General features: G+C 39.3%; 2 protein-coding genes across 7 annotated transcripts in view; one reads left to right on the top strand and one right to left on the bottom strand.

Moving 5' to 3' along the window:
* Positions 1 to 5026, bottom strand: part of SLC25A40 (solute carrier family 25 member 40) — a 48949-nt gene extending 43923 nt beyond the window's left edge. For 2 of the 3 annotated variants that reach the window (XM_045864776.3, XM_045864779.3), the window contains exon 1: positions 4887 to 5024. The gene's annotated coding sequence lies outside the window, so the exon portion shown is untranslated. Of the gene's footprint in view, positions 1 to 4886 lie in introns of all 3 variants that reach the window. The other variant, XM_045864778.3, reaches the window with a different exon arrangement.
* DBF4 (DBF4-CDC7 kinase regulatory subunit) overlaps positions 4936 to 14880 on the top strand; it is a 34184-nt gene continuing 24239 nt past the window's right edge. For all 4 annotated transcript variants that reach the window (XM_064575323.1, XM_064575322.1, XM_064575325.1 and 1 more), the window contains exons 1-4: positions 4936 to 5076; positions 5248 to 5512; positions 6766 to 6935; positions 14053 to 14232. In XM_064575323.1, the coding sequence (XP_064431393.1) occupies positions 5467 to 5512; positions 6766 to 6935; positions 14053 to 14232 (396 nt within the window). In that variant the 5' untranslated portion in view covers positions 4936 to 5076; positions 5248 to 5466. The remainder of the gene's footprint in view (positions 5077 to 5247; positions 5513 to 6765; positions 6936 to 14052; positions 14233 to 14880) is intronic.

The following is a 14880-nucleotide window of genomic DNA, read 5'->3' as shown; positions in this document are numbered from 1 at the left end:
ATCTATAGCAACATGGATGAATCATAAAAGGTTTATTTATGTTATGCAAAATAATGCAGAGCTACAACATAAATTTCATGATTTCTCTTATATTAAGTTGAAATATAGGAAAAACTGTAGCAGTCAGATATAAATCAAACTATAGCAATCAGAAAAGTGGTCACCTCTGATGGGATGGGAGACTGGAATGAAGAATGAAATAACCTTCTGAGAAGCAGAAATGTTCCATATTTTGATTGTGGTAGTAATTACATGGATATACATATTTATTAGAACTCAATCTGTACACTTAAAATGGGTCCATTTTATGGGACTGTAACTGCCAAGGGATATATTCCACCACCCCCAGTGGATTCCTGAAACCTGAGATAGTAACAGACTCAATGTATGCTTTTTCCTATACACACACACCTATGATGGTTTAATTTATAAATTAGTCACATTAAGAAATTAATAGTAACCAAAGACAATTAAAATAATATACTATCATAAGAGTTATGTGAATGTGGTCTCTTGCTGTCTCAAAATATCTTACTGTACTGTACTCACCTTCCTTCTTGTGATAATGTGAGATGATAAAATGCCTGCGTGATCAGGTAAAGTGAGGTGAATGAAGTAGCATTAGGCTACTACTGACCTTCTGACAATAGGTCAGAATCTGCTTCTGGACCATGGCTGATGGAGGGTAACTGACATCTGGGATAAGAAGGGACTATTCTATTAGAAATTTTTAAAATTTACATAATGAGATTTCTATGTAAAACCAATCTCACTGAGCATAGCACATGGTAGGTGCTCAATCAATGCAGAAGGAAAGAAGGAAGTGGGGTAACTAGGTAGATTATTTTATAGTCATGGCCCAATAGTATGTATGTATTCTTTACCACCCTTAAGGAATTTATGATCTAGTTCAGAATGACATATCACCTCTGAACCAGCTCATTATCTTTAACAGTTCCCACAGATGCCATAGCAGCCTCTGAATCATACTGTCTTATGGGAAACCACTTTCAAATTCCGAATCCTCCTGTCTTGCTTATTCTCCACTTTTTACTCTTCACTGACGTTGTGTTCAAGGTCTTGATACACGGAATTTTCCCTGGTTTCTGAGCCCACCAGCACCTGAGACAGACTTCAGTGCCACAGCTATCTTTTCATGTTTAGTCTGCAAAACTAACAACTTAACCTTCGAAAACCCTTAGGTCCTCCAACTCACCAGGGTATTGAGACTGTAAGAAGTGAAAATTAAATTTAAAAAATAGCAAGAGAACATATTTCAGAAGATAATATATCAGTAGTTAGCATATGAATCAAACGGATATTATGAAAAGCCCTAAATGAACAGGAGATAAAGCTCTATCTAAGCTAGGCTTGCTCTGAACAGGGAGAGGAACAGGTGGAGAGGCTTAAGCAAAAGAAAAGACAATAGGAAAGTGATGAATGTTACAGAAAAATGAACAAATCCATTCATTTTTCTAGGCTCTAGAGCAGAAAATTTAAATTTGGATATATGTGTGAGGAAGTCTGAAAAAGCAGATTAAGGCCTCATTTGATAATCACAAAAAGATGTGGGGTAGAATAAGCAGATACTGTCTTCATTTAACTATAAGAGGTGAAATTGTCCAAGGTAATAAAACTTCTTAGGAAAAGAGCCCGTACTGAATGAAATTCATTTCTCCTGATTTACAGCCAAATGTTCATTTACTTAGACCATGATTCTGCTCAATGTTCTCTAACTTTGCTTAATACAACTCTTGATTTTTTTTTTTTTTAAGATTTTATTTATTTATTCATGAGAGACAGAGAGAGAGAGGCAGAGGTAGAAGCAGGCTCCCCAAGGAGCAGGGAGCCTAATGTGGGACTCGATCCCAGGACCCCGGGATCATGACCTGAGCCGAAGGCAGATGCTTAACCGACTGAGCCGCCCAAGTGCCCAGAAACAAACTTCTTACCAAAAATAACCTTGTCCCTTCCCCCATTCAGTTCTTCTTGAATGTATATCCTTCACCTAAAGCATACTTTAAGATATACTTTAACATAAATTTTATTATCTTACCAATAGTCCTGATTATTGACATGATAGGTAAGGGGGTTTCTATGAGTACAGGTCATAGATACATGACCAAGTCTTCCCTATAGCTACTAAAAGATCTGAAGTCCAATAATATTTTTTAAAATTAACCTTGAGTTACAGATTAGAAAATTATTATTATTATTATTATTTTTTAAAGATTTTATTTATTCATTTGAGAGAGAGAGCACATGAGAGGGGGGAGGGTCAGAGGGAGAAGCAGACTCCCCGCCGAGCAGGGAGCCCGATGCGGGACTCGATCCCGGGACTCCACGATCATGACCTGAGCCGAAGGCAGTTGCTTAACCAACTGAGCCACCCAGGCGCCCCAGATTAGAAAATTATTAACAGTGACCAGTAAAACAGACTTTCTGCTTACTCACAGATTGGCATTATCACCTATAATGCAGTCAAGGGTGTGTCTAAAAGCATAGGGTATATCTGTGTTACTGCTTCCTCATTATGGTAAGTATGAGAGGTAACTCAGCTTTCACTGGAACATAAAAGGAGCTTTCATTTTTTATGTTCAATAGAGATATGTTTAAATCTTTCCCATATCCCCTAAACATTCCAAAGACCCTACCTTCCCTTCCTATCACTATTAATTTGCTACACTGACAAATTTTTTCAAGAGTACACTCAACTTGTCTCCACTTCGAGTCCCTTGTTCTTATCTAGTACTTATACCTTAGTCATCTACTGAAATTCTCACTAAGGAAACCAATGACATCTTTTTTTTTTTTCAAGATTTATTAATTTGAAAGAAAGAGAGAGCTAGAGGGAGAGGGAAAGAGAGAGACAGCACACATGAAGGGGGGTGGGTGGGCAGAGGGAGAGGGGAAGCATAGTCCCAACTGAGCAGTGAGCCCAACGTGGGGCCCGGTCCAAGGACCCTGAGATCATGACCCAGCCAAAGGAAGACGCCTCCCCACTGAGCCACCCAGGTGCCCTGGAAAACAATGACATCTTAAACACCAGAATCAAAGGCCTATTTTTCAAATCTTGGCCTTTTTGAACTCTTGAAGATGGAGGAGCTGGTGTAGAGGCCACCAGAAGGATACTCACTGAGCTCTCACTCTGTACTCATTAAGCTTTCAAAAATGTTTCATTTCATCCTCACATCTGAGAAGTATTAATTACCCCCTTTCATTGATTAAAATTGAGACTCAAAACTACCCAAAGCCAGACAGTGAAGCCTGCATGATCCCAATGTTTGTAATTCTGTGACTTTGGATACTAAGTTTTGTTCCCAGTTCTCTTCCTAACTCTCTGGCCTTTTCTCCATCTTTCTCACTATTTCATCATTGTCTACTCATCACTGCTTCTCTTATTTCAGATGCTCTCCTGGGCAATTTCATTTCCTTCCATGACTTTAACTACATTCTATATTCATGTTTCTCAATCTTAAAACTTTTTATAAACAAAAAGTTCTACGCTCTTTCTGTAGTTTACATTTTTTTTAATTTTTATTTTTTAATTAACATATAACGTATTATTTGTTTCAGGGGTACAGATATGGGATTCATCAGTCTTACATTTTGAAAATAGCTTGTCTTCCCCAGATGGAACATCTAACGTTGAATATGTTTTGTTCAAACAACACCTCCTCCTCTCAAGACCTGATACCCTCCTATGTATCACCCCGTGGCTGAGGGTCTGTATGTCTCTCAAATCAATCTTTTTCCTCTCTTCACCCCACCCCCATATCGCTCCTGAGTTACAGACAAATATTACCAACTGGATAGTTCCATGTTTCTCTCCCTTGGTCCTTCAACTTAAAGTCATCCACAACTAAACTCTCCTTTCCGCAAACCTGAACTACCTACCTCTTTGGATTCTCCATTTTGGTTAAGGCTTATTACAATCCATCCTTGTCTATGCTTTAATGTACTTATTCGTGAAACAGTGATATTGGCACTAACTTCTCTGATCTCTACTAGTTCAAAAATCAGCCATTAGGGGTACCTGGGTGGCTCAGTCAGTAAAGCTTCTGACTCTTGATTTAGACTCAGGTCATGAGCTCAGCCAGGGGTGGGACTCTACGCTGGGCCTGGAGCCTGCTTAACATTCTGTCTCCCTCCCTCTCCAAAAAAATAAATAAATATATAAACCATTAAACAATGATTGACTATTATGGCCAAAAGCTGATGAATGCAAAATCCCACAAGATTTAATCCTCTTCCTCTTTCACAAGTCTATAAGCAGAAACAAACCCAAAACAATTTTGTGAAGCGTTTTTTTCCCCACTTACAAAACAAAATTAACTTTACAAAATATTTTAATGTAATCCTTACTATAATCTCATTATTACCCCCACTTTACAAGTGAAAAAACTGGGACTCAAAGGGATTAGGGGTAATTTAATCAGAGTCGTGCTGCAAAGTGGGAGGTCTAGACCCCAAACCCTAGGACGTGAGATTTCAAATTCCATTCTTTCTATGATTGTTGAAACAAACTTCACAATAAAACGAAAACAGGTTTGTGCACAACGGAGTTGGTCAAAGGAGCGGCACACAGCCAAGTATGAAATGGCCCAAGGCGACCTGAACTCGCTCTAGGCTGGGAGGGGCCGCCTGGCCGGGCCCTCGCCCCGACGCCCCCCTCCCAGGCCGCTCCCGCCCTGGAAGTCCCTCTGCGGCCTGTCCCAGGCCGGCCAGGTCGGCGGTGACGGCAGGAAAACCCTCGCCTCGGGGCGTGCTGGGCGGGGGCTCTCGCGGCCAAGCAGGCCGGCCCGGCCGGAGGCTGAGTCCTAGTTGGGCCGCAGCCGCCGCGCCTTCAGCCTCCGGGACAGCCGACCCGTGGGCAAGAAGCGTACCTGGCGAAGGAGGCAGCTGGAGGGCACGCGGTCCCGGCGACCCTAGGAGGCGGGAATGACCCTGTTGGCGGGCTAGCCTCCGGGGCTAACTGCATTCACTACGTTCGGTCAACAGGAGTCACAAGGACTCTTCAGGGGAGCGGAGGGACCGGAGGGCACCGGCGTAGAGCGGCGACCTGAAGCCTGGAAGGTACCAACGTGCGGCAGGGGCAGGGGGCGGAGACGCGGCCCGTGGGGGCGGGGCCCGTGGGGGCGAGCGCGAGGCGGGGCGCGGCGCGCGGCGCGCGGCGTGAGAGGGGGCGGGGCGCGCGTATGGGCGCCGCGGCCGCGTGACGCGTTTTCAAATCTTCAACCGCCGCAGCCCACTCGTTTGTGCATTACCTCTTCCTCCTCCGCGCCTTGGAGTCGAATCCGGCCCCGGAAACCCGGACGGTAGACGCGGCATCTCTGTTGCGTGGGTGTGGTAGTCTGCGGAAGGGGAAGAGGCGACCGGCTGATAAATCGGCCTCGACGAGCTGTTTTCGTGGCCGCCCGGCGCGACACTCTCCCGAACCCAGCATGTAGGTGCCGGGCGGCTGCCATGAACTCCGGAGCCATGAGGATCCACAGCAAAGGACATTTACAGGGTATGAAGCCCCTCCTCCGCTGCAGTCCCTTTAATCCTTTCCTCCCCTCGTGGTTCCACCATTGATTCTTTAGTTCTTCCCCCCAGGTCCCTGCTCCTTTTCTTTTCTGGCTTGTGCGTCCCTCTCTGTGGCCTGAAGGAAGGCTCCGTCCAGGGCTTTGCCTCAGAAAGGGAGAGGATCCCAGCGGGGCCCCTCGCGCGGTTCACGCTCCGGCCGCGGCCCAACATTGCCGGAGGTTGTAAAGCTAGAAAACAATGTGCGGACCCGGGACCCGGCCGGGCCTCGGACAGATGCTGAGACTCGGCTCAGGCCCTTTGAGGCTGCAGCTCTGTCCTCAGTTTGAAAGCAGAGGTGCTCGTGGCTTTTAGGTTCATAATTAAATTGGGTGATTGTGGGTGGGTTTTTGGCCTTATTTTTAAATTTATTTTTCTTCACTCATAAAGTTAAGGGATAGTATTTGTATTTCAAACACATCATTGCTGCTTTCAACATTATAGACGGAAACGAAAGCACATTTCCATTTTCGACTACTTTGTATGGTAAGACATTACAGCTTCCAAGTGTTTTTTCTTTTTTAATATGTCTAGAATATGTATGTCGTATATATATAGGAATTTTCAACGTATGAACAGATTGTGTTATGAAAGTTAATTTTTAAAGCAGTTGTTTCAATCTCAGATCTGTTTTCAAAGGAAATAATGAAGTGAATGGTGATTTGGCTCTTAAATGGACCATTTATTTCTTAATACATAGACAGACTGTAGGAAACTAAACCTTGGAAACTTTTGAGGACTAGGTCATCATGTGTAACAGGTTTCTTGTATAGGTAAGTCTTTAACATTTTAAGCCCGTTTTGAGTGTTCAGCAGAAGGGCAGATGCTCCATAAATATTTGAGTAAATACCCCATGGAGTTTACATCGTAAGGAGGAAAATCTTTCAAAAAGGTTTTAGTTTCCACTGTAATACATAAAAACATGAACAAATACATAAATATTTACTGCAAATTCAACTATTGGCTGTGAACAATAATTATTTTACAATATAGTATCTGTTAAAACAAGTGTGGTATTTTGGTTTTATCCGAAGTGGTACTACAAAGAAATACATTAAAATGCTATTGAGTTTTTAATTGGTGGGATTATAAAGATTTTTTTCCCCTCTGTGATATGATGCCTGTATAAAAAATATTTTTAAAACAGAAATTTTTTGTCTGCATAAAACTATCTAATTCTACATTTTTTTTAAACAACAGGTGGAATCCAAGTCAAAAATGAAAAAAACAGATCTTTAAAATCTATGAAAACTGATAACAAACCAGAAAAATCCAAATATAAGCCGCTCTGGGGAAAAATATTTTACATTGACTTACCTTCTGTCACCATATCTGAAAAACTGCAAAAAGACATTCAGGATCTGGGAGGGGTAAGTCAAAACTATATACACTTTGACAAAAAAGGAAAAATTTGTAACTAGTACCTTCTAACATGTAATCATTTTAGATTATCATATTGGGAAACATAACCGTATAAGCACCAAGTTTAAAACTTTTATCAGCTGTTTAACATTAATGAAAAACTATTTGTTTTAACCTTTTGTAGCCTAATAGGACTTTCAGGTTTCTGTGATTTTTAGTCAAGTGTAAAGTTCACAAAGTGTGAGAAATGTGACTCCCTCCTTTGTCCTGGTGGAACCTCTGATTGCCTTCTCATTGTAATGTTTGTATGTCCTCCAGATAGCAGGAACTCCTTGATAGCGGTTATTGGGGAACATAAATTTGTCTAGACTAGCATAACATTAAGAATGTTATTTGCAGAACAAGGAGAACCTTTTTGAACCACAAAGAGTTAAATTACTCTGAGTGGTAACAGTCTCAACAGAATGAATGTCGTTGGGGAACAGAATTTGGGTTAAGAATATTGAAAGCTCTCTTTCCTAACTTATACATTGAGTAAATGATTAAGAAATTAGAAAATTTGAGTAAAATTCTAAGATTTTCTTACAAGTAAGATTAACATTGGGTAGGTTTAAGCAAATGAGGTTAAGAATTTATTAATTTCTTTACTAATTCTTCCTATTTAAAAAGGTTTTTGCTACACTTTGAATTTGTTGAATAATCTTTGAATAATCTGCCATTCCTGGAATAGAATTTTGCAGAAGAACATGTAACAAATTTCTTAGAGTTGTTTATTGGTGTGATCTTCATTTATTTATTTGAAAGAGAGCGCAACACAGAGAGCATGGGCACGGGGGTTGGGGGGGGCAGAGGGGAGGGAAAAGCAGATGCAGGGCTGGAACTCAGGACCCTGGGATCATGACCTGAGCCAAAGGCAGACGCTTAACCGGTTGAGCCACCCAGGCGCCCCTTGTTACTCATTTTCTTAAAACATTGTCACGTTGTCATAGCAGTATATCCTATCATACCATGATGACCATTCCTAAAAATCATGTTTTATAGGCCAGCCACCTTTGAATAAAGACTCCTTTTTTTTATTCATTTAGAAAGTAAGTGCTTACGGGTCCAGAGAAGTAAAATGACTGGCCCAGTGTAGGATTAGCCTCTTAATTCCCAGACTAATACACTATTACACTGTTTTGTTTCTCTAGCGATTAATGGCTACAAAACAGTTTCACAGCTTTCTCAAATATGATGAATAACCCATCAACCTTTTATGATCTAAATCAGTGATTTCAGGGGTGCCTGGTTGGCTCAGTCGGTTAAGCATATGTCTTCGGCTCAGGTCATGATCCCAGGGTCCTGGGATCAAACCCCGAATCAAATCGGGCTCCCTGCTCAGCTGGGGGCCTGGTTCTCCCTCTAACTGCTGCTCCCCCTGCTTGTGCTTGCGCGCTCTCGCTCTCTCTGTAAAATAAATAAAAATCTTTAAAAAAAGTAAATCAGTGATTTTAGATTTGTATTTTTTTTCAATATTTTTTTCTTATTTATTTATTTTTTTATTCTTATGTTAATCCCCATACATTACATCATTAGTTCTAGATGAAGTGTTCCATGATTCATTGTTTGTGCATAACACCCAGTGCTCCATGCAGAATGTGCGCTCCTCAATACCCACCACCAGGCTAACCCATCCTCCCACCCCCCTCCCCTCTAGAACCCTCAGTTTGTTTTTCAGAGTCCATCGTCTCTCATGGTTCGTCCACCCCTCCGATTTCCCCTGCTTCATTCTTCCCCTCCCGCTACCTTCTTCTTCTTTTTTTTTTCTTAACATATATTGCATTATTTGTTTCAGAGGTACAGATCTGAGATTCAACAGTCTTGCACAATTCACAGCACTTACCAGAGCACATACCCTCCCCAGTGTCTATCACCCAGTCACCCCATCCCTCCCACCCCACCCCCCACTCCAACAACACTCAGTTTGTTTCCTGCGATTAAGAATTCCTCATATCAGTGAGATCATATGATACATGTCTTTCTCTGTTTGACTTATTTCACTCAACATAATACCCTCCAGTTCCATCCACGTCGTTGCAAATGGCAAGATCTCATTCCTTTTGATGGCTGCATAATATTCCATTGTATATATATACCACCTCTTTTTTATCCATTCATCTGTCGATGGACATCTTGGCTCTTTCCACAGTTTGGCTATTGTGGACATTGCTGCTATAAACATCGGGGTGCACGTACCCCTTCGGATCCCTACTTTTGTATCTTTGGGGTAAATACCCAGTAGTGCAATTGCTGGGTCATATGGTACCTCTATTTTCAACTTTTTGAGGAACCTCCATACTGTTTTCCAGAGTGACTGCACCCGCTTGCATTCCCACCAACAGTGTAGGAGGGTTCCCCTTTCTCCGCATCCCCGCCAACATCTGTCGTTTCCTGACTTGTTAATTTTAGCCATTCTGACTGCTGTGAGGTGGTATCTCATTGAGGTTTTGATTTGGATTTCCCTGATGCTGAGCGATATTGAGCACTTTTTCATGTGTCTGTTGGCCATTTGGATGTCTTCTTTGGAAAAATGTCTGTTCATGTCTTCTGCCCATTTCTTGATTGGATTCTTTTTTAGATTTGTATTTTTAGCAGTAGAACTCTTCAAGCAAAATCATTTAGAAGTCTAATGTATAAAGCCAGTAAAAAGGAAACTGTTAAGGTAAAATAGCAGTTCTAGTTAGTACAGGGATGCGTGCCCTGCCTCCCTTTTCTCTCATTCCCACAGCAGTTCCTGAGGCACTACAAGAAACAAGTTTTGAATTAACTTGTGCATTTCATAATAGTTGGGAGACCTTTTGGTTTTATACACTTCAAATTTTTATCATAAAATGGTTTGAAGTAGACCAATGAAGTGAAGAGCATATTAAGACATAAGTTTTCACATTTTTTCTTTGAGCTGTGGATTTTCAACTGAATTTGACTTGTTAACTGTACTTCTTAATTTCTCTTTTTAAAATTTTTTTAATAAAATTATGATCCCTCCCCACACTATTTTTCCAATAATTTAGTGATGTCCTGATTTCTGTTCTTATGACATTACCATCTCTATCCCTAAAATAAAAAGACTTCTTTCTGATGATCTGTTACATAAATTATAAAGGAATCTTGATCTCTAGACACTTAAGAGTTTTAGGGTTCAACTTTAAGAAATACTTAGTTGAATAGATATTCCTTGAAAGGATGATTCTTGTTACTTAATTTTTAGGATTACTTAGGCCCTTTACCATTTTGTAACTTATCTTCAGATTATAACCAGTGTTGTCTTTTTCTGTAATTGTCTACTTTGTGCATTTGTTTTCTCTACTCTTAATGAAAACATACCCCCATTTTCCTGGAGAGTACGCTTCTGACAAATTCAACCACTGAAAACACAGCAGTGAAGTCTGACATAGGGAAATATCTTTTAATAGTGGCAAGGAATGTAGCTGTTACAAAACCATCTAAAAAGGACATGGAACGAACCATATTTAGGTCCATATTTAAAATTCTGGGCTAAAATAAGGCAGTTGGAGAAGAATAGAGATGTAAGGGTAAATGCCTTGCCATAAATGAACTTGAAGACAGAGTTACTTGTTCATTGTAACCTTGAGTGACTCAAAAATGTTTCAAGTTTACTCTTTAAAAGACCTAAATTCAACAATAGCTAATAAATTGAAGACCATGGTGAAACTAAGTTAGCACTTCCAGGGTGTGGTATTGTTTTGGTAGATTTCAAAAATGAATCTTATGTCCATCCTGCCTTTGATCTAGGTAGAGATTGCATGGATACAATTAATTGTAACACAACATGTAATATCAATAAGAGGGAGAAATTACTTCCAATTAAGAAATCTTGGAAGCTGTTGTGCAGACAGAATTTGAAGTCCGCTTTGAAGGATGATTATGATTTGCGCATGTGTAAATTCATTCAAAAATTACTCCACTGGCGTCTTTAATATGCTAGCACTGTTTTAGCTACGGGGGATGCAAAAATCCATAAGATGTAGTCTACTGCTCTCAGTCTATGGGAACATCAGACACTTAAATCATTTACTGTATAGGTCAGTGCTTTAACAGAAGATACTGCCATTAAAATACATTGAAGCGGGGCGCCTGGGTGGCTCAGTCGGTTAAGCATCTGACTCTTGATCCCAGCTCAGGTCTTGATCTCACGTTTGTGAGTTCAAGCCCCACGTTGGGCTCCACACTGGGCATGGAGCCTACTTAAAAAAGAATATAGAGAAGAAAATGATTAACTTTGCCTTTAGGAATCATAGCAGAGATGGAACTTAACCTAAGTCTTGAAAGTCTAGTAGAAATATACCAGATAGAATGGACAAACTAAATAGAGGGAAGAATATATTTAAAGTTAAGTATAATTTGAGCAACTACTGATACTGTAATGTGACTTGAGCTTGGGATTTAGATGGGGAGAAATAGCAAGAAACAATGTTATATCAGGGCTAAACTGTGAAAGACGTTTTATTTACTACTGAAGAAATATAACTCTTTCTGTAGGAACTGGAAAACCAAAGGAAATGTGTGGTACTAGCATAAGGACATAGATACTAATGCAACAAAATAAGAGACCCTAGAAGTAAACCATCGCATATATGGTCGATTGATTTTCAGCAAGGGTGCCAAGACCATTCAGTGGGGAAAGGACAATCCTTACAATAGCTGATGTGAGGAAAACTGCTGAAGAATGAAGTTAGACCATTATTGCACATCATATGCTAAAATTAATTAAAAATGGGTCAAGTTCTCAACGTAAGAGCTAAAACTCTTAGAGGAAAGTATACGGAAAAGCTTCATGACATTGGATTTGGTGTTGATTCCTTGGATATGAAACCAAAGGCATAGAGAACAAATGAAAAAATAGATAAATTAGACTTAATAAAAATGAAAAGGTTCTGTGCATAAATGGGTAATATCAAGAGGGTAAAAAGACGACCCACAAAATGGGAAGAAAAAAATATTTGCAGGGGCACCTGGGTGGCTCAGTTGGTTAAGCGACTGCATTCGGCTCAGGTCATGATCCTGGAGTCCCGGGATCGAGTCCCGCATCAGGCTCCCTGCTTGGCGAGGAGCCTGCTTCTCCCTCTAACCCTCCCCTCTCTCATGTACTCACTCTCTCTCTCATTCTCGCTCTCTCAAATAAACCTTTAAAAAAAAAAAATTTGCAGATCATATATCTGATAGGGTATTAATGTCCAGAAGGAGATACCATGTCACATCTATTAGGATGGTCAGTATCAAGAAAATATGTGTTGGCAAGAATGTTTGGAATTTGGAACCCTTTTGGGTTGGTGGAATTGTAAAATGGTACAGCTGCTATGGAAAACAGAAGTTATACCCAAAAGAATTGAGAGCAGGGCCTTGAAGAGATATTCATATACTCATGTGCATAGCAGCATTATTTACAATAGACAAAAAGTGGAAACAACCCAAATTTTCATCAACAGATCAATGGATGAACAAAATGGGTATACATACAATGGAATATTATTCAACCTTGAAAAGGAATGAAATTCTTACCCTTGATAAAACATGGATGAACCTTGAAAACACTGTGCTAAGCAAAATAACTCAGACACAAAAGGACAAGTACAGTATTTAATATATATAATTCACCTATATGAATTATCTAGAATAGTTAAATTCATAGAAACAAAGTAGAACACAGATTAAAAGGGGCTGGAAAGAGGAGATGGGGATTTACATTTAATGGATAGTTTCAGTTTAGGATGATGAAAAAGTTCTAGAAATATACAGTGGTGATGGTTGCACAATATTGTAAATGTATTTCCTGTCACTGAATTGCATACTGAAAACTGGTTAAAATGATCGATTTAATATGTATTTCATCACAATTTAAAAAAAAATGTTTAGGAGAGTATGTTCCTTTTGAAAAATTAGAAACTCTGGCAATGCTAAGGCCACATATTTATGAAAATGAAGAAAGCATTTGATGTGTAAATTGTGCATTTATATCCCTGCTGGCCCTTGTAAGCATTTAAGTTGGTAATCCCTGAAATAAATAAATGTGGATATCTTATTTACTGGTTGATGAAAATGCTGCTCATAAAAAAGGGAAGTAAAGATTTACACTTAACCAAGGGGCCCACTGGTATAAGCAAATTCTGCTTAATGCTTAGATGGAATTAATTCATTTGTTATATACTTTACTTCATTTCTTTTTATTATTCCCCTTTATGTTGTGAGATACTACAGAAACTAAATATAGCTGTTTAAAATATTATAGAAATATTTCATTTATGAAAATAGTTACGATTACTAGTATTTATTTCTACTTTAATTTTCCTGCCCTTGGATGGGAATGATCTTTGATAACATTGACATCCAGTACTTGGGTTTATAAATTCAGGATTTAAGCAGTGGTTTTCAAACATTTTAGTAGGGAAATCATCTTTAGTCTTACACTCTAAGGGTAAGGGTCCCCTTCTTCTTGTTATAGTCTTATGGTAAGATCTTAACTGATTTTGAACTGTCCTGCCCTGTATAATAGCCATCAGGTACGTGTGGCTATTTAAATTTAATTAATACTAACTATATCGAAGAAAACTTAAAATTCACTTGCTCAGTCATATTAGTTACCTTTGTTACATTTTAAGAGCTGAGCAGCCACATGTGGCGAGTTGCTACCATATTGGACAATGCTGATAAAGAATATTAACCATTACATTAAGTTCTACTGGACAGTAGTGCATTTAGAGCATGGACTTGAATCAGAATATCTGTATTCATATTCTGTTATTTACTACTCATGTAACCTCAACCAAGTCACTTTAATTTTCTTTTCCACAAAATGTGGATATTAGTAATATTAGTACCATGGTGTTGTTATATGGGTTAAATTAATCGGGATATATGAAGTACTTAAAAATAGTATTTAACATATGCTGGTTGTTATTGGAATGCCCATTGTACTTCCTCAGAACTCAGATTCAGAAGAACACAGGATAAAAACCACCAATTTTCAAAATATTGAAATGCATAAAATTGGTATTTTACATTGTACCTGAAATATGAAACAGTTTATGGTTTATATGGCTTATTTGAAAATACTTTGTTTTCCTTTAGCGAGTTGAAGAATTTCTCAGCAAAGATATCAGTTACCTTATTTCAAATAAAAAGGAAGCTAAATTTGCACAAACGTTGGGAAGAATTTCTCCTGTACCAAGTCCAGAATCTGCATATACTGCAGAAACCACTTCACCTCATCCCAGCCATGATGGAAGTTCATTTAAATCTCCAGATTCAGTAAGTCTCTTAAATGTGCTTTGAGACCTTCAGAAAGGCTGTAGCCTGAGGATCTCATGATTTTCAAGAGCAGACTGGCAGCAGAGTTCACTTAGGTAGAACAATATTTACATTATAGGTGGCTTTCCAATCGATAACGTTACTGTCCTATAGAAAGGTGATTTGTCTCCTAATACTTTGGGGTCATACTCTGCTAAAATAATATTTTTTGCCTTTGGGGATGGCTTTTATTTTTAAGAGTTATTTACAACTAAAAAGTAACAGCAAATCATTATTTAGAGTAGAAATGGAAACCTTTTCTTTGTTTCACAGCAGGAGTAAGCAAACTATGGCATGGGCCAAGTCCAGCCTGCCTGTTTTTTTTACAGCCTTTGGGTTAAGCATGGTTTTTACATCTTCAAATGCTTGGGCAAAAATTGAGACTATTTTATGACAAATTAAAATTCAGATATCAGTGTCCGTAAATGAAGTTTTATTGGAACACAGCCAGACCTGTTCATTTACATATTAACTGGTTGCTTTCCTGCTGTAAAGGAAGTACTGGATAGTTAGGACAGGTACTATATGGCCTGTAGAACCTAAAACATGTGCTATCTGGCCCTTTACGGAAAAAGTTTGCCAGCCCCTGTTTTAGGTACTGGTATCACA

Source organism: Mirounga angustirostris, unplaced genomic scaffold (genome assembly GCF_029215605.1).
Source record: "Mirounga angustirostris isolate CCGP_5_RB_7025 unplaced genomic scaffold, mMirAng1.0.hap1 SCAF_12, whole genome shotgun sequence".
NCBI lineage: Eukaryota > Metazoa > Chordata > Mammalia > Carnivora > Phocidae > Mirounga > Mirounga angustirostris.
Note: the sequence above shows the minus strand (reverse complement) of the source record. Positions and strands in the feature narration are given on the sequence as shown.